Source organism: Nothobranchius furzeri, chromosome 13, assembly GCF_043380555.1.
Source record: "Nothobranchius furzeri strain GRZ-AD chromosome 13, NfurGRZ-RIMD1, whole genome shotgun sequence".
In the NCBI taxonomy this organism is placed as follows: domain Eukaryota; kingdom Metazoa; phylum Chordata; class Actinopteri; order Cyprinodontiformes; family Nothobranchiidae; genus Nothobranchius; species Nothobranchius furzeri.
Window position 1 is genome coordinate 56,310,765 of NC_091753.1, and position 19,421 is coordinate 56,330,185.

The 19,421-nt window shown below is 41.3% G+C and overlaps 1 protein-coding gene across 1 annotated transcript; it reads right to left on the reverse strand.

The window, feature by feature from the left end:
• Nucleotides 1–3,468: 3,468 nt before the first annotated feature.
• sst1.2 (somatostatin 1, tandem duplicate 2) lies at nucleotides 3,469–5,634 on the reverse strand. Its single transcript, XM_070543848.1, has 3 exons — nucleotides 5,321–5,634; nucleotides 4,632–4,846; nucleotides 3,469–3,588 (listed from the first exon to the last, which is right to left on the reverse strand). Exons 1-2 carry the CDS (start codon nucleotides 5,495–5,497, stop codon nucleotides 4,643–4,645), a joined length of 381 nt encoding a protein of 126 aa, XP_070399949.1. The 5' UTR covers nucleotides 5,498–5,634; the 3' UTR covers nucleotides 3,469–3,588; nucleotides 4,632–4,642.
• Nucleotides 5,635–19,421: the final 13,787 nt, after the last annotated feature.

Sequence of the window (19,421 nt, forward strand, 5' to 3'; positions counted from 1 at the left end):
TATATGTGTATATGTGTGTATGTGTGTGTATATGTTTGTATGTGTGCATGTGTGTATGTGTGTATATGTGTGTATGTGCATGTATATGTGTATATGTGTGTATGTGTATATATGTTTATATGTGTGTGTATATATGTATATGTGTGTATGTGCATGTATATGTGTATATGTGTGTATGTGTATATATGTTTATATGTGTGTATGTGTATATATGTTTATATGTGTGTGTATATATGTATATGTGTGTATGTGTATATGTGTGTATGCGTATGTGTATATATGTTTATATGTGTGTGTATATGTATATGTGTGTATGTGTATATGTGTGTATGCGTATGTGTATATATGTGTGTGTAAGTGTATGTGTATATGTGTGTCTATATGTGTGTATGTGTGTGTATATGTTTGTATGTGTGCATGTGTGTATGTGTGTATATGTGTGTATGTGCATGTATATGTGTATATGTGTGTATGTGTAAATATGTTTATATGTGTGTGTATATATGTATATGTGTGTATGTGTATATGTGTGTATGCGTATGTGTATATATGTTTATATGTGTGTGTATATATGTATATGTGTGTATGTGTATATGTGTGTATGCATATGTGTATATATGTGTGTGTAAGTGTATGTATATATGTGTGTCTATATGTGTATGTGTATATATGTGTGTATGTGTGTATGTATGTGTATATATGTAAATGTGTGTATGTGTATATGTGTGTATGTGTATATATGTGTGTGTATGTGTATGTATATATATATATGTGTGTATATATGTGTGTTTATGTGTTTATGTGTGTATAAGTGTGTATGTGTATATATGTGAGTATGTGTGTGTGTATATGTGTATATATGTTTATATGTGTGTGTGTATGTGTGTGTATATGCATATGTGTATATGTGTGTAAATATGTGTATGTGTATACATGTGTGTATGTGTGTATATGTATATGTGTGTTATGTGTGTATATGTGTATAGGTGTGTATGTGTGTATATGTGTGTATGTGTGTGTATACAGGTATTTTTGTATATGTGTGCATGTGTGTATATGTGTATATGTGTGTATGTGTATATATGTGTGTGTATGTGTGTGTGTGTATGTGTGTGTATGTTTATATATGTGTGTATGTGTCTGTATGTGTGTGTATATAGGGATATTTGTATATGTGTGCATGTGTGTATATGTGTATATTTGTATGTGTGTGTGTGTGTGTGTGTGTATGTTTATATATGTGTGTATGTGTGTATATGTGTATGTGTGTTTACGTGTCTGTGTATACATGTGTATATGTGTGTGTATGTGTATGTATGAGTGTGTATATATGTGTATGTGTATATGTGTGTGTGTATGTGTCTGTATGTGTGTGTGTGTGTGTGTGTGTGTGTGTATATGTGTGCATGTGTGTACATGTGTGTATTTGTGTATGACAAATGATAAATGATAAATAACCCACACTTGTATAGCGCCTCTCAGAGTAAGGACACCGAAGTGCTTTACACTACAGTGCATCATTCACCCATTCACACACATTCACACACTGGTGGTGATGAGCTACGATGCAGCCACAGCTGCCCTGGGGCGTACTGACAGAGGCGAGGCTGCCTATAATAAATGGACCACGCACCTATAATAAAATAACTCAACCAAAACAACATTTCTATACGCTTAGGTGTTTTTTTACTGAAGTCGTGCAGATGAAAGGCAAACAGCTGCTGTCTGGCTCCACCTGATTCTCAAAAACAAACAGGTTTGTTACGACTTCAACACAATGCAGCTTTCTGCAGAACAAAAGACCCGACAGCTGAAGGACAGAGTGGTGATGCTGGCTCAGAGCATTGTTATACCTTTTTTAGTCATAATAGTTCTATGGTCGATAAAACCTGTTCACGACGCTCTTTGCACCAAATCGCTCACACACAAAGTAATTTAAGCTATTTCAGTACCTTCCAGAATGAGCCATTTCAGGGTTCTGCCAGAGAAACAAGCCACTGATGGCTACGCCCACCCACCCTCTGACTGGCTGCTATGAGGTGAGATGCTCAGATATCCAGGAAGTGGTCGGAGAGCCGCCGTCGGAGCAGGATCGGCTCGGGGTCCTTCGACTGCCGATGACGTCGCATTACTGCTAATCTACTCAGCTTTCACACACACGTTTTGGAAAGACATCAGCAGTTGTGTTAATAAATTCTTGTTTGTTAACACCTAAATGTTTTCTTTATAATTGTAATTTGTTAATAAAACACCATATTATCTTTGTTTTGTAAAGAATGTGAAACTGCATAAAACCAACATTGCACTGACAAACAATAGAACAGTTCTTATATGTGAAGCCACTTCTGTTAGTATTAATGTGGAGTTCGTCTGTATATTTCCTTAGTTGTTAACTAAATACATTCTTTGACTCAAAATGGTGTCTTTCAATAAAGTTCTTATATTTTATTTTGCCCCCTTTCATCAACATCAAGAGCTTTTGAGGGTCACCGTTTATCATTTGCTTATATTTTACATTTCCTTTAGAAATTCAAACATATTTTCTCCAAAAAGTGTTGATTTTTGGACGACAGGACTACAACCGCTAAGACTACGACCGCAAATTTGTTCTGACCAATCAAAATCATAACGTGATAACGTCACTTCCGTAAGCTTCATGTTCAGCCAATCAGCTACTTTGACGTCATCGGCAGTCGAAGGACCCCGAGCCGATCCTGCACCGACACCGCCACTGCTCCAGCCTCAACAAGGCATGGGCGATGTCCTATTTTTACCTGATTATGAGATCATAATCTTTAAGTTATTGTGAAAACGCTTTACAAAACCTATGTATTATTATTATTATTATTATTATTATTATTATTATTGTTATTATTATCACAGTCAGGGAGTTTCTGAAACGACTCGTCAAGGCAAATAATTCCACTGCCAGAAAATGAAGGTAATGTTTGTTAGCAGAGGCAGCAGAGACCCACATGGCAGCACAAAGGTGAGTTTTACTTGAACGTGTCCTTTTTAAAGCCGGAGTAATACAGGAAGCAGAGAGAAAGCAGCCAGAGGCTTTTCTGGACAACCATGAGACAACCATATAATCCAGCTGCTGACCACTCGGTTTCAGAGGGAGCTGCTAAACCAGGGTGGTGCTCCAGTGTCCTGGTCCATTCTAGTTAGTGTTGTTAATGACAGGATGCAGAAGTAATGCATGATTTTAACTCCATTATTCTCATCACTGCCAGTCAGACTCTTGCTGAGTGTGTCACTTTAACACCTGAGAGGGTCTCCAGCCTGTTTGCTGCTCTTTGTGTGTTTGAACAGACCTGATTTCTGTGTTTGCACTCCATTAAAGGTTAATTACACTCAACCTGCTAATGTTTACACACACACACACACACACACACACACACACACACACACACACACACACACACACACACACACTGTCATACAATCAGGAGGCGGAGTCACAGGTCTGATTGAATTCTCTTTATTAAATAATTACATTAATTATTCAGGTGCGCTGCAGCCATCTAGCTGCTGATTGGTCCATCTAGAGTCTCTTCCAGGTGATTGGTCAGCAACAGGTTTGACCTTTACACAGAAAACAAAATCAGGTTTCACTCAGACTGCATTTTTGGTTCTTTTTTAAACACGGATAAGGTTTCTCTTTAGCTTGCTGACGCTTCGTTTGCGGCTGCAAACGTCGTCAGAGCTGGCGCTGATGGTGGCGTCACTTCTTACTCCGTTTATCCACGGGCAGCAGAGGACGTTGTCGCCCCCTGCTGCCCGCTCTCCGACGATGCAGTCCCATGCTCGACCCAAAGAGTAAACTCCATCGTCCCTGTTCATGGTCCCACATCCACGTCTCCTTATCTCTATAGCTTCCTTTATCCATCTTTTGTATTTCTGTTGTTCGGTGTTTATGATCCTTGTGTTGTCCCAGTCCATTACATGGTTTTCTAGTATGCAGTGATCTGTTACGGCTGACTTCTTTATTGTGCTTTCTGCTTCTTCTTTTGCTGCTCTTGTGTGTTTTCGACTTTTCACACTCCTTTCTATGTTCTATTGTTCGTGTGTCGAGTTGGCGTCCGGTTTCTCCTCGGCATGTCTTATTGCAGAGTTTGCATGGGATTTCGAAAATGACTCCATATTTATGCACGAAATCCCACGCAAACTCTGCAATAAAACGTACGTAGGAGAAACCGGACGCCAACTCAACACACGAACAATAGAACATAGAAAAGATGGATAAAGGAAGCTATCGAGATAAGGAGACGTGGATCTGGGACCATGAACAGGGACGATGGGGTTTACACGTTGGACCACGCATGGGACTGCATCATCGCAGAGGGGAGGGCGGGCAGCAGGGGGCGACAACGTCCTCTGCTGCCCGCGGATAAACGGAGTAGGAAGTGACGCCACCATCAGCGTCAGCTCTGAGGACGTTTGCAGCCGTGACGAACCTGTCAGCAAAGTAAAGAGGAACCTTATCTGTGTTTAAAAAAGAACCAAAAATGCAGTTAGAAAAGCAACACAGTAAGAACATGGCAAAGAGGTTTCATTCAGGTCAAACACTCTATGAATCACATTTGAAGGGAAATAAGTGGGTGTGGCCTGGCCAGGAAGTCAGGTACCTGCTGGTTTTCTAACAGGAAGTGAAGCCTTTCCAGTAGAAGTTCTTGCAGCCGGCTTTGCGCTCACGAGGGGGCAGGTTGTTGGGGGGGTCCACGGACCGCTCCAGGTTCATCCTTCCTTCTGTTGCAATGGAAACAATGTCGGACCTCTGGGCCTCAAGGTCTGGTCTTGACATCTGAGCCAGCAGGTCCTCCACTGCCTGTTTGTTCCATTCCTGAATGACATCAGGAAACATTTCAGAACGGTTCAGAACCATCAAAGTAGGTTAGAACAATCAGAACTGGTCACAGTCATCTTTTTGTCCCTTCACCTTCCTACGTGAAGGTCTTCCTGAAGTTCAGACGCAGAAGAAAACCCTAAACCTGAACATTCCTCCTGTCAGAGGAAAGGAATGTTCAGGGAACTTTATCTGGAGATTCCCAAGATCAAACCGGAACGTCTGGTGCAGATCCAACATGCACCAATGATGCTCTCAGTGTGTGTGCGTGTGTGTGTGTGCGTGTGTGTGTCTTCTTTCTCACCAAGCAGACCATTCATTAAACCCAGAAGGATCTGAGGAGCTTCCTGCTGAGACGTGGATGAGATGTTCACGTTGATCCAGGTTCTCTTAAACCCAACTCATCTGAGTTCTGGTACCACTGACCCATTTCTACTGAAACTGACCTGATGGATGGAGAAGCAGTTTTACCTGCGACAGGAGTCCAGCACTCTTGGCTCGTTGCAGCAGCCGGTGGTGACGCAGCTCCAGGTCCAGGTCTTGGTTCTGGTACTGGTCTCTGTCTCTTTCGGCCTGAGAGGAAACTCCCAGACAGCACAGAGCCAGGGTTGTGAGAACCAGGATGGTGGGACAACGTGAGCGTCGCATACCTGCAGGACAAGGAGCAGGAGGAGGAGGAGAAGAAGAAAAAGCGAAGCTCCTTGAGGTTCTGGTTCTGTGTGTTCTGCTGGTCCTGATGCTGGCTCTGGTTCTGAGCTGCTGGTCCTGAAGCTGCCGCTCTTATGAGGCCCGATTCCCCTCCTCCTGAAGGTCACATGACTCAGTGTGTTTGACTGACGGCTGGTGAGCCGCGAGGTGATGAAGGAACTCAAACAGAAATCCATTAGTCCTCATGGAGTCGGAACAATGAAACAATAAAGCTATCAGCACAGCCCGGGAATGTGTGGAGAGGGAATTAACGGAGCGTTCCGAGGATTAGCAGACTTCATTAGCACTCACTGATATCTCCATTAAACAAAGAGGCAGCAGCCGGGAGGCGCCCACTCAGAGTTCCGTCAGAACAAACAGAACCGCTGCTTCACTTCAGAACCACCAAATCACTTTAGGCTGCTTTAAAACCTCCAGCTGCAGGAAGCCGGCATGACATGAGGAACCCGTCCTCGAGGACCAGTACCAGGGTTCTGGCTCCATCAGACCTAGAGCTCTGGCTCTGGTTCTTTCAGACACCAAACCCAGAACCTTCAGGGAGGGATCCAGTCCAACCTGCACTCATTTTGCAAATCAAACGGTTGTTTCTGTGTCTTCAGATTTTTACCAAAAGTTTATTTTTTCTTTTAGTTGTTGGTTAAAGGTGAAGATGAGCAGGAAGTACCTGAGTTTATTCATTAAAACTAAGGCCCTGTCCACACGTAGCCGGGGATCTGCCAAAACGTAGATATTTTTCTACGTTTTGGCCTGTCATCCACACGAAAACGGAGTTTTTTCACACGAAAACGGATCTTTTTAAAAACTCCGGCCAAAGTGAAGATCTGCGTTTTCTCCGTTTTGGGTGTCTGCATGTGGACGGACAAAACCGGAGTTTTAAGGTCCGCAACGTCACTTTCCGCAACAAGAAAATGCTGACATCACGTGTGCGACCTGTGTTTACACTAGCCGACAGCATGGATGCCCTCAGAGCTGCGCTCGCTTTATCAATTGTCCAAGCGCTTTCTGCTCATTTGTTTTTGCAAGCGGAATTACTGCTCCTTGCGGAAGACCACAGACGAAGGACGAGGTTAAGAACGGGGGAAGTACTGCCACCTACAGGTCTGGCATGTCCTTAACAACGTATTTATCCGGGTACGTGTGGACAGAGTTTGTTTTAAAACGAGGTGGTGTGGATGCAAGTTTTTGGAGGGGCGGATATTCGTTTTTTAAAAAATCGGCTACGTGTGGACTAGGCCTGAGTAAAACGTCATCTGAAAACTAAACTGATTCTGAATTTCTGTCACTTTGACTTTTTATTTCAAAACTATAAAAAAAAGAGCAATCAGTTAAATCAACAGCTTCGTTTTTACAGTGTAAAGAAAATTCTATGTGGGTCCGTACAGGTGCTGCCGTGGTGTGGAGTGTGTCGAGTTTGGTGGCAGGAGAATCTCGTCTCTGCTTTTTGCGGATGATGTGGTCCTCCTAGCTTCATCCAGCTCCGACCTTCAGCTCTTGCTGGGTAGGTTCGCGGCCGAGTGTGAAGCAGCTGGGATGAGGATCAGCACCTCCAAATCTGAGACCATGGTTTTCGACCGGAAAAGGGTGGCTTGCCAACTCCGGGTCGGGGGAGAGGTCCTACCTCAAGTGGAGGAGTTTAAGTATCTCGGGGTCTTGTTCACGAGTGAAGGTAGGAGGGATCGGGAGATCGACAGGCGGATTGGTTCGGCGTCTGCAGTGATGCGGACGCTGAGCCGATCTGTCGTGGTGAAGAGGGAGCTGAGCCAGAAAGCCAGGCTCTCGATTTACCGGTCGATCTACGTCCCAATCCTCACCTATGGTCATGAGCTTTGGGTAATGATCGAAAGAACGAGATCGCGGATACAAGCGGCCGAAATGAGTTTCCTCCGTAGGGTGGCTGAGCTCAGCCTTAGAGATAGGGTGAGGAGGTCGGACATTCGGGAGGGACTCGGAGTAGAACCGCTGCTCCTCCGGATCAAAAGGAGCCAGTTGAGGTGGTTGGGGCATCTGGTCAGGATGCCTCCTGGACGCCTCCCCGGGGAGGTGTTTTGGGCATGTCCTGCCGACAGGAGGCCCCCGGGTCGACCCAGGACACGTTGGAGAGGTTACATCTCCAATCTGGTCCGGGAACGCCTTGGGGTCCTGCTGGAGGAGCTGGTGGAGGTGGCCGGGGAGAGGACGGTCTGGAGCTCCCTAGTTGGGATGCTGCCCCCGCGACCCGGATCTGGATAAGCGGAGGAAGATGAGACGAGACAGGGACTCCAGGAACCGGTCTGAACTGTTCCTACTGCAGCTCGACCCAAATGGGATCAGAACCTTAACCCTAACCCAGTCCTCACATCCCAGCGTCAGTCAGAATTCTGTAACAGGGTTCAGAATCGGGTCAGAACCACTCAGAAAGGTCTGTGGGTTCAATAGTTGACCCACAGATGTTTGACCTATGATAAACGACCTATGGGTCCTACAACCCCTCAAGGCGCTTTACAACTCAACCAGTTATTCACCCATTCACACGCTGGCGTTGATGAGCTACGGTGTAGCCACAGCTGCCCTGGAGCGGACTGGCGGAGCTGAGGCTGCCGTACACAGACACCACCGGTCCCTCTTAGTGCAGGCAAGGGGAAGTTTCTTGCCCAAGGACACAACGACAACAAATAGGACTCGAACCTTCAACCCTCCGGTTACAGGAAGGGCACTTTCTTCTGCCAAGGTCACCCTGAAACCAGCACAAGGGATTCTAGAGACGGATTATTAATCTGTAGTCGAGTCACAAAACAGAAAAATCTCAGATGAAAACTTAACGAGTTTCAACAAATAAAGACGGAGACTAGAAACTGTTTCTGGAGACGTTTATTTAGTCGTTTTTCATATAAAATCACTTTTGAGTGTTTCTGTGATTCATTATTGATTAAAACAACTTTCTGTTCAAACGTTTCCGCCTTCATCATCTTCTATGTTAATAAACGGCCCATTACCAGCAGCTAGTAACCACGGCAACACATCAGTGGAGCAGTGGAAGCACCCGTTTCTAAGGACCCACTGGCATGAACACACACTCACACAGGAAGCATGATGGGAGGGTGATGACATCACACTTCCTCGCACCGATGCGTACAATTGTTGTTTCCACACTGAGTCACCGAGTGAAGGAGCAGGCATGCAGATTAAAGAAAACAGTCTCATTTGTGTTTGAAGCACTCGCATCACGACGGACTGTCAGCAGGTCTGAAGATCAGCAGGTCCACAGGTCAGCAGGTCCACAAGTCAGCAGGTCTGAGGATCAGCAGGTCCACAGGTCAGCAGGTCTGAAGGTCAGCAGGTCTGAAGGTCTGCAAATGTACAGGTCAGCAGGTCTGAAGGTCTGCAAATCTACAGGTCTGCAGGCCCACAAGTCAGCAGGTCTGAAGATCAGCAGGTCTGAGGATCAGCAGGTCCACAGGTCAGCAGGTCTGAGGATCAGCAGGTCCACAGGTCAGCAGGTCTGAAGGTCTGCAAATCTACAGGTCTGCAGGTCCACAAGTCAGCAGGACTGAAGATCAGCAGGTCTGAGGATCAGCAGGTCCACAGGTCAGCAGGTCTACAGGTCAGCAGGTCTGACAGCTGTTCCACAGGCCAGCAGGTCTGGAGGTCAGCAGGTCTACATGTTGCAGGTGCTTTGGAATAAAACTAAGCCAAAATAAGCCAACACAGAATATTTTCCTCTTTCTAACATTTGTTTATAGAAACTAGATGGTCCAACCGGCACATTAGACCGGCTTATCCCTGGAGGTTGGCGCTTGCATGGTCCAGAGGTCAGAAGTGAAAGGCTTTACAGACAAAACCCTGCACACTGTAAAAAAGATCCGTATATTTTACAGCGAAAGACAGTAAAAATACGACAGGAAAAACCTGTTAACTATAAAACAGTTTAAAACTGTTGATTTGATGTGAAATTGCCGTAAATAAAGTAATGTGGAAAAACTGTAATATGTACATTTTTTCTCTGAAAAAAATACACAAACCTACTGTAAATCACTCTTGCATAGTTTTTTTAATGGAAGATTCCAATAAAGTTTAGAACAGGCAAACACATTTTTTTACATTTATTTATTGAAAAAAAAATACAGGTTTTAATTGCTGAATGTAAGCATGGTTGTTCTGGTAATGGATGCATGCTGTAATATGACTTTGCGATTTTTGCATTAATTTTACATAATAATAATAATAATGGATTAGATAGCGGTTTTCAAGAAGCCCAAAGCACTTTACATTAAATCCATTCTTGATCCATAGCACAATTAATACAGCATATTCTTCCTCAAATTTTAATATAAGAGGTACATACACTCACAGAAATGATTCATGCCAGAGTTAATTTTTATGTATTTTTATTTATTTAATTATATTGAAAAACTCATATTATTTAAATGTATGCATTAAAATTAATTATAGTTTACAGAATGTAATAAATTTTAATATTATTAAATGTAATTAGTTTTTTCTTAGTAAAATGGTTTAAATAAAAAAGGCTGTAAAACAAACAAGATTCTGTTTTTTAAATTTTATGTGATTTGTTTAAATACATGTTATGAAAAGTGAATTTGGGAAACCGGAAACAATGTCTTGCACTTCCTCTGCACACCCGCCCGCGCTCAGGAGTAGCATCGTAGCGTTCTCCATTTGATGGTAAGTGTAACATTCTCTCTAAGGGGTGTCTTGTATGTACATAAAGATTTCTTTTTGCCATAGGGTGTCGAGTGCTTGCGTTTGTGATAACATTTTGTAGTTTGTGTTTGTTTTATGCAGTTATATCCTGGCTACGTAGCTTTACAGGACAATGCTGTTTCCCGCTAGCATTATAGCTAATAAGCTAGCTATTTCACGGCATCTTCGCTAGCTTGGCTATCCAGCTTAATACTGGATTAAACGAACCCTTGGCAGTTGTAACCGTCATGTTATCATGGCGGTTAAAAGGACAAATAGTAAAATCATTAGTTAAGCAAACATTATTTTTGTCCACAACATTTAACCTATTAAATTTGTAACAAGTTAGCCTCTGCTCTGTAGCATTAACTTACAGTTTGCTTAAAGTTATATTTGAGAACTTTGTGGGGTTGTTTTGGAAGGAGCAGACTTGTTACCTTTTGCCAAAATTATGCAGTTTTAATGCAAAATATGGCATTTCAGTGATTCATACTATGCAATTAAACTTATTTTTTCTTTTCACTTATGTTCTTGTTTTCAGATAGCTAACTCTTTCTGCATTCTCCAATCTCGTGTTCTCACCTTCATGTGGCAACATATATTTTGTAAGTATAAATTAAAAGTTGTACACAACAAAATGTAGCATTTTAAAGTTTATATTAATTTACGGTTCATGCGATGTTAAAATGGTTTACATTATCAAGCTGAAATGTTTAGTGTAAGCATGTTAAAATTATTAATGATATGATTTACATTTATTAAAAGTCATTAGGCCTACAAAGTCAGATCTTTGACAATCAGGAGGCAGGAGGTTCTCCAGGAGCCACCAATTCCAGAGTTCCAAAGCAGATGGCCAGCACTGTTTGATGTCAGTGAGGTAAGTGTGAATCTGAAGTGTAATAACTTGGTCTATTTTACAAACTGTTAAAATCTCTATCCTGTCTGTGTTGTCTTCTACAGATTAACTTGGAGTTTATGCGACTGACAACTATACCTCTGACCTCCAAATTCCTTGGAGAACTGGACCGTCAGACCGACAACCTGATGAAGGTTTTTAATTCCAAAGGTGGAGCAGCAGGAAGAAAGATGGCAGCCATAATGGCCCAGATGGATAATGTAAGTTTTTATTTTTATTTATCTAATATGATATGGTTTGTTTGACTCGGCTGTATAGGACAGCTCCTATGTTAAATATGTTTTCTGGCCCCTTTCAAAATAGCTGTTTATTTAATGGGCTTACACCTTTGTGAGCATCACCAGAGTAGAGTAAAACAATGTGGGATGATCAAGTAGGGAACTGTCAGTGACTTTGTTAGCCTCAGCACCTGTGTGTTATATCTCCAACACTGACAAGCATGGAATTATAACATTTTTTCTTCTTCCCAGAATGAAGACATCAACGTGAGGCGAGATTGTGTGCTGAGCTGTCTCAGCATCTACCTCAATGAAGACCTGGACACACTGGTTAAAGAACACGTGGTATGCATGCCAGCCTACTGTGCTTTTGGCCAGATGTAATTCATTTCTATCTAGACATACCTGATAACATGTGGCGTTCATGAGAATGGGATGGAAATGGGGATACATTGACCTTGACCACCGACATTATCATTGAGTCAGTTGGGTTGTTTAAAATGAAAAATTCCCCCAATGCAAGTGGTGGTAGAACTTTCCCTTTGTAGGAAGAAAATCCACTTGGTCGAGAGGATAAAGTTGGATGGGTCCTGGCTAGAGGTGTGAATCTTCACTTGTCTCCCGGTTCGATTCGATTACGATTATTGGGTCAACGATTCAATTCGATTCGATATCCCGATGCATCACGATGTATCACGATTATTTCATATTGATTTGTTTTCATCGATAAATAGAAGATGTCAGATAACTGCTTTTTATTTTTTTTATCAAAAACGTAAGTGACACAACCTGCCATGCCTCAAAAGCTCTCCATTCACAACAGGTTAGGACAAAACATTTTAAACATTTAAGAAGATTTAACAAAGTAAAACATCTGTTTCCTCGTTCAGCACCACGCCTCAGGCTGAGAAAAACACGCTTTGCAAAAACTCACAAAATCTAAAAAAGTACTGAAAACCTACAGGACACATAATGTAATAATAAAATACGTAATGGGTTCATATATGAGTGTTTAATGTCTCTGAGCAGCTCTAGAGTCAGATATTTATGCCGCAGTTGAAGGGTGTCAGAAATAACACCAAATGAAATGTTTGACTTAGTTTGTTATTTTATTTGAACCCAGTGGTTAATTTCTGAAATGTTGGAGAATGAGTCAAGTTCTGTTTGATGCAGAAAATAATAAAACACAAAACAAATTCTACACTTCCAATAATATTTAAGATGTGTGTTTTATTCTTTCTGATAATAACACCAGCAGAAGGCTGTGGGCTGGATTAGGATTAAATTACCCAGCTGATGGATCTCCTTCACTAACCAGCTAACTACAAACCTTTCCACTAACCTGTCCTGTGTGACCGTCACCATGTAACCCTCATGTCCATGATGTCTCTGGAGGAGCAGATAGGAGACAAGACCTCCTGTAACCTAAAATGAACCAAAGCTTCCTCCCAGTTTCTCTTTAAGCTGAATTTAACATCAGTTTATCTTCATGACACAAAATAATAAAGTGGAACAAGAACTTCTATTTCTCTCCTTTTAATTTCTCCGTGCCCCTACATAAAAGAGACAGACGATCACGCTGCAGCCGCTGTCATTGACCCCGCCCCCTCCCCAAGACCGGATCTCCCTACATTACAACAAGCAGTCTGACTGAGCGCTTCCAGGAGAAATAATAATTAAATTATGAAAATAATAACGCGTTTGGAGCATCGGTTTGGAGGAGCGTCCTCCGATCGTCTCTCTGAGCAGACAGTGTCTCTCTCTCTCTCTCGGTCGCTGATCGAGCGAGCGAGCGCGCCGCGTGACAACCCGCTCAATTAACATAATTCACGGCCCAAATCCAACAGAACCGGTCGGGCTGATTCGGTTCCGGTTTGGTCTCGGGTGACAACTCTAGCGCTCAGCCCTGCAGTACCACATTAAGGCGGAGGTAAATGTGGAGGACGCTCACTCTGACAGATTTGGATACGGCACTGGTGCCGCCATTAAAAAAACAAAACTGCGTTCCACTATAATCGATTATGGCGTACTCTTCTACGATGCAGAATCGTTTATGTCCGCATCCCGATGCATCGATTATTTGATTATTTTCCTCAGCTCTAGTCCTGGCACCTATACGCCCCCACGATGCCAGGGACGACATCTCTCACCTAAACAACAAGGTGAGGACACAGACGCTTGACTGTTCTTATGACCCAGCAGTTTTAATTGTATTTTGTTTCTTAGATTTTAATTTTCCCAGTTTTAAAGATATTTGTATTCCAATAGTGTAAAAGTATGCTGCAAGTACATTGCTGGCATTTTGTAGTTATCCAAAAATTTGCAGTTGAAGTTCTCAAAACAAGTGTAAAGTTTGTTACCTGATGCAGTTTGAAGATGTACATTTCAGCTTTACTGTTCAGTTCTGTGTGCAAAATATGTGGGTGTAAACTTGTTTCTGTAATTTCTTCAATTCATTTCAATTATATAAAAAATATTTCATTCTCTGTATTTGTATTTGGATAATTAGAAAAGTCAAGATTCTACGTGTACTGACATTTATGTAGTGAGTAGGGCTGTAGCGAAGCCTCGACGAAGTCGACGGCTCGATTCTAAAAATTTGTCGACGTCAGATCCGGAAGTCGACGCACCGCGCCCACTTGTTGCATCCCCAGGAGTTTGTAAATAGAAGAGGAATCTGCATGTTTTTCCTCTAGTTCGCCCTCTTCTCCGCCTTCACTAACATCTCCGCCAAATACCGAAGACCCGGAACAACGTCCGTCCACTACTAGATTATTTTCCTGTTTTGCCCGTTCGTCTCCCGGCAACGGACAACAACTTCCGGGGTCAGATGTGCGCTGCTCCGTCTCTGTCGCAGATGTAGAAAATCACCGGGAGCGCTTCTCCCTTCATTAAGGAGCTTCTTTCAGACATGAGGAGAGCTGTTTTGGTGGTAGCGGTCTCTCCTCCGTGCTGGTCTGTTTGCTGCTGGGTGTTTTTGGTTTATTTAAACTTGGTAACTTGAACTTAACGTTGGTAAAGCTACTGTTAGCATCTTCGCTAACAACTTCTTGCGTTGGGATAAGCTGTTACGTTTTGGTTTAGAGTTCATCTTTTTTGTGGTGTAGATCTCCCTTTTATTACATTTAGAGTGTTGTGGGTTTTCGGTTTAGATAAAAATGTAAGACCACTCGCCTCACGCACATAAGTGACCAAAACAAAGCAGCATGGAGACACTCCATCTTCTACCACTTCTCAGGCAGCAGCCTGCACTCCCAGGTTCTACACGTCACCAGAAAACCAACACAATAAACGCAGTGTTATACAAAATGGAAGGCCTGTAGTGTTTATTCTCTTACAGTAAGAATTTATCAATTTTTTTGAGGAATTTATTTGAGATTTACTGGTTTTTGTTAATTGTGCAATAGAAAAATAATCATTAGATTAATTTTCTAAATAGTCATTAGAATAGTCGACTATTCGATAAAATAATCGTCAGAATAATCGTTTTAAAAATAATCGTTTACCCCCAGCCCTAGTAGTGAGAACAGGACCAAAAACACAGGTGTCTGAATTGTCAGCTAAAGGCAATGTGAAATATGTGTGCTCAACTTAAAGCACTGGTTTTGCACAGTTTGAACAGAACTTGTAAGAATTCTGTGACTCCTTACTGTTACTGTCATGGAGATAACTAATAACTATTTCTGATTTGTTTAGTATAAATGCAAACGTTTGATGTTCAAAACATCAAAAATGTTAAATAAAATACTTTTTTGGAAATTTAAGGTGGAGTTTTTTGTTACATTTAGTAATTTGAATAAAATCATGGTTTGTGTATTAAGCGTACAGAGTAGAACACTTAAAAGCATTCTAGGTTTTGTATCATCTGATAACATCAAATGAACTGCTAAGCTATCTGAATATTTTACTTATACTCAAAATATTTTTTGGCATTAAATGAAGTAGTTGATCATTGATACTATCAATTGAACAGTGAAAGGTGATCATATTTCAAGAGTTAAACACTCATGATAGTTTGTCATGTCATATTAAATTATGAAGTAAAATGGTGTTAATAAATAGCAAAAATCTTTATTCAAACAGTAAATTATTTCATAAAAGATTAACTCAAAGCAACAGAACTAGCACCCTTTTAGTCATACTAAGTGTTTCACTATAATATTTACATGGAAGTTTTATAATCTTTTTTTATAACCATTAAAAAGTAAATTCTGGCAATTTTTACAGAATAAAATTGTATTTTTATTATTTTTTTGATAGTTAATTTTACAGGGAAAAAATTTTGTTTTTTGTGGCACAAACTTTATTTTATATGTTATTTTCATGTCAATTTTAGGGGGGAAATTATTTTTTCTTCAAGTTAAAACATTTTCTTCTACGGTAAAATATTGACCCTAGCGCTATTTTTAATCGTAAAATCAACAATAACAATACGTTCTTACCGTTTAAGAAATAATGTTTCACTCGTAATTTTACGGTACATTTCTGGCAACCACAGCTGCCGGCGTTTTACCGTAAAATCTACATTTTTTTTTACAGTGACACGAGCGACAAAGAGGGTCAAAAATCAGTCCAAGTCCAAAGAAAAACCCTTCAGACCTTCTGAAGGTATAGGACCAGATCAGTAGCCTGGCAAGCCAGACTAAATAAATGTATTATTTAGTCTGGCCACGCTCCATTGACGGCTCTCGGTTGTGGGGCGGGTTCTACCGTTGTCTTTCAAATGATCTCCGCATGCTATTGGACAATGAATGTGACATCCTCTTGTTTCACTCTGTTGCATCATCCCACCCACCAGGCATATAGAGTGCCCTGATTGGCCCACAAAGCGGATAAAGCTCTGTGATTTGTTCACTAAGCAGATAGAGCACTATGATTGGCCTACCATTATGGACCAATCACAGCTCTTTATGTGTTTGAAACCCCTCTAGAGAGCTGTGATTGGCTAGCCAGAGTCCTGGTAGGAGCTGCTGAGGTTCCAATGGAGCATGCCTAGACCATTCTTTGCAAAGCAAAATTTGGTCTAGTTCACTAGGCTACCAGATCAGAGGTTCTGGACTTGATTAGTAAAAACTAAGTAAGTCAATTTTATTTATTTAGATCTCATCACATAGAATCACAAAGTGCTTCACATAGATGAAAACAAAATAAAATATAAAGTCATAACGATGATTACAAACTTGAGTTCAAACTATAAAAACTAAATATTTAGGTGAAAGCAGCTTTGAATCAACAAGTCTTCAGCTGTTTTTTAGACTTCGTAAGGATAAAGGAGGAACATTTCAAAGTCGAGGTGCAACAGTCCAAAGTTAGTCAGAATTCTAAAGTTAACGGGTAACCAGTGTAGTGATTTGTAGTTTGTATATTTATACACTGTAATTAGATCTAAGTATTATAATCAGAAGTGGTTGTTTTTATCATTAGGGAGTTTACTTAAACACTTTGTATTGACTGAGAGACAAGAAAAGAGAGAGTTGGGATCGTTTAAGAATCTTTAATTTCTATAATTATAAATTCTTACAATCTACCAGGACTAACTCAATGATGAATGCATATGGATTTGAATGTTTTAGTGTTGGTGTGTGTGTGTGTGTGTGTTTGGTTCAGAATCTCTAGGCTAATGTAGCGAATCTGGTTGTTATGACTAGGCTACCACGAGGCTTCAGAAGCTGATGACATGAGCCGCCATTTTGTGCCGTGACCACGTACCTATGGAGTCTCCCGTGTAGATCAGGAAATGCCAGGTCCTCGGACCTCAGATGTACCGGAGCTGGTGAAACAGCGGTCGCAGCACGACAAAGCCCGTCTGTGGGTCGGCTCCGGTAGCAGTCGGCAGGCGTCAGCAAGTTCACTCTTATTTTGAAGGAACGTCGTCTTGTTGTTCAAACGACGGAAATCTCCAGCTTGACAGTTCTCAGCTTAAAGTAGAAAGTACAGCTGGCCAGCCTGTAACTTTCTTAATGATGACGATGACGATAGAAATCCTTAGGACCTCCAATTGAACGGAACTGAGGTTAACATGGAACTGAGTATAAAATGGCGTTGCCTTGTTTTATATCTCCCAGTTGTTTATAAATCTTACTAAACCGGATTGGACAACTTTCATTAAACAACCCAGATTCCAGGGTGTCCGCGGGGTTTTAAAAAGTATTAAAAAGTGATAAATAAAAATAGTCAAATTTAAGGCCATTAAAAGCGTTAAATTTGGTCTCAGGGGTATTATTTTTTCCAAATTAGGTATTATTTTTTTCAGACTATCAGGTGTCGTATTATGAACATCAACATAGAAATATATTCCGAATGAAATGTTTTGAACGATTATAAAAACAAAACAAGCCGATTATTTGCTCCTCCCGCTTGCGCTGCCCTGAGTTGCAAATGAAGCGCTCCTCCCACAGTGTTGCCAACTTAGCGACTTTGACGCTATTTCTAGCAGCTTTTCAGACCCCCTTCTTGACTTTTTAAATCTTAAAAGTACCTAGCGAACACCTCAGAAACATCTCTGGTAACCCTTAGCTACTTTCTGGATAACTGTAGTTGACATTTCCTGCAGGTTAGCTAAACACTCCGTCTGCGCTCCCGACCGTTCTTCTGGACATTAGGAAAGGGAATGATGTAGTGATGTGTCGGTCGCTACAGAAACAGCTCTCAGAGCCGGCTCTCTGTTGGAGTAACCAGAGTGAATGACACACACACCGTACCTGCGGGCTCCTGAGCCGCTAAAAACGGCTAAATGTGCGCGTGCTGCGTGCTAAACACACGTGCAGCTTGCCCCGATTGCTGTGAGACCGGGTTGGGGGTGGGGGGTGCAGCTGTGGTTGAGACAATTATTACATTAACTGATGGACTTGTAAATAAATAGTTTATAAATAAGGTAGAAATAAGTTCCTCACGCTGATAACTAATAACTAATCTCTCTGAGGACACGGTGCTAGTGCATGCTCCTACAGCACCTTGACACGACTAAATAAATGTTATGCAACATTTTGTGAACATCAATTTATTTGCATTTATTTGTTATAAATGCCTCTGTATAATTCTTGTTGTCAGTATTTGCAAGATATTGGTATTTGGGTCTGTACTGGTTAGACTTAAATGAGTTAAACCAAGGTCTGTAGCCCTTGGGTCATAGACTATGAGCTAAAAGTATATTGGTCTTTTTATACTGGGAATCAGGAGTTATTTTAGTGATCATCTTGTTTCTTGTTTATTTTTGCCCTGATTGTGCCCTGAGTAGGGCTGGGGGTAAACAAGTATTTTTAAAATGATTATTCTGACGATTATTTTATCGAATAGTCAACTATTCTAATGACTATTTAGATGATTAATCTAGCGAATATTTTTCTATTGCACAATTAATAAAAACCAAAAAATCTCAAATAAATTCTTCCAAAAAATGGATAAATTGTTACTGTAAGAGAATAAACACTACAGGCCTTCCATTTTGTATAACACTGCTTTTATTGTGTTGTGGTTGGTTTTGTTCTGGTGACGTGTGGAACTTGGGAGTGCAGGCTGCTGCCTGAGAGGTGGTTGGAGACGGAGTGTCTCCATGCTGCTTTGCTTTGGTCACTTATGAGCGTGAGGCGAGTGATGTTACGATCCTTCCTGGGGAGTTTGGCTTGTGTGCAAAAAGGACGGGACAATAACGGGATTTAAAAGTTAAAATGATGATCAGGTTTATTTACAACTACAAAAAAACATAAATATTTCCATCCACAGGTTGGGAATAATAAAACTAATTCTGTCTGTGGGGAATTAAAACAAAAGTACAAATAACCTGGGATGTCCCACTGGGCAACGATTACAGGGTTCTGGACCAAAATAAGGATCTCCAAAGGTCCAAACTCTGAACTGGGCGGTTAAACCAAACTCAAGGTGATATTTTAAACTAAACCGAAAACCCACAACACTCTAAATGTAATAAAAGGGAGATCTGCGCCACAAAAAAGATGAACTCTAAACCAAAACGTAACCGCTTATCCAAACGCAAGAAGCTGTTAGCGAAAATGCTAACAGTAGCTTTACCAACGTTAAATTCAAGTTACCA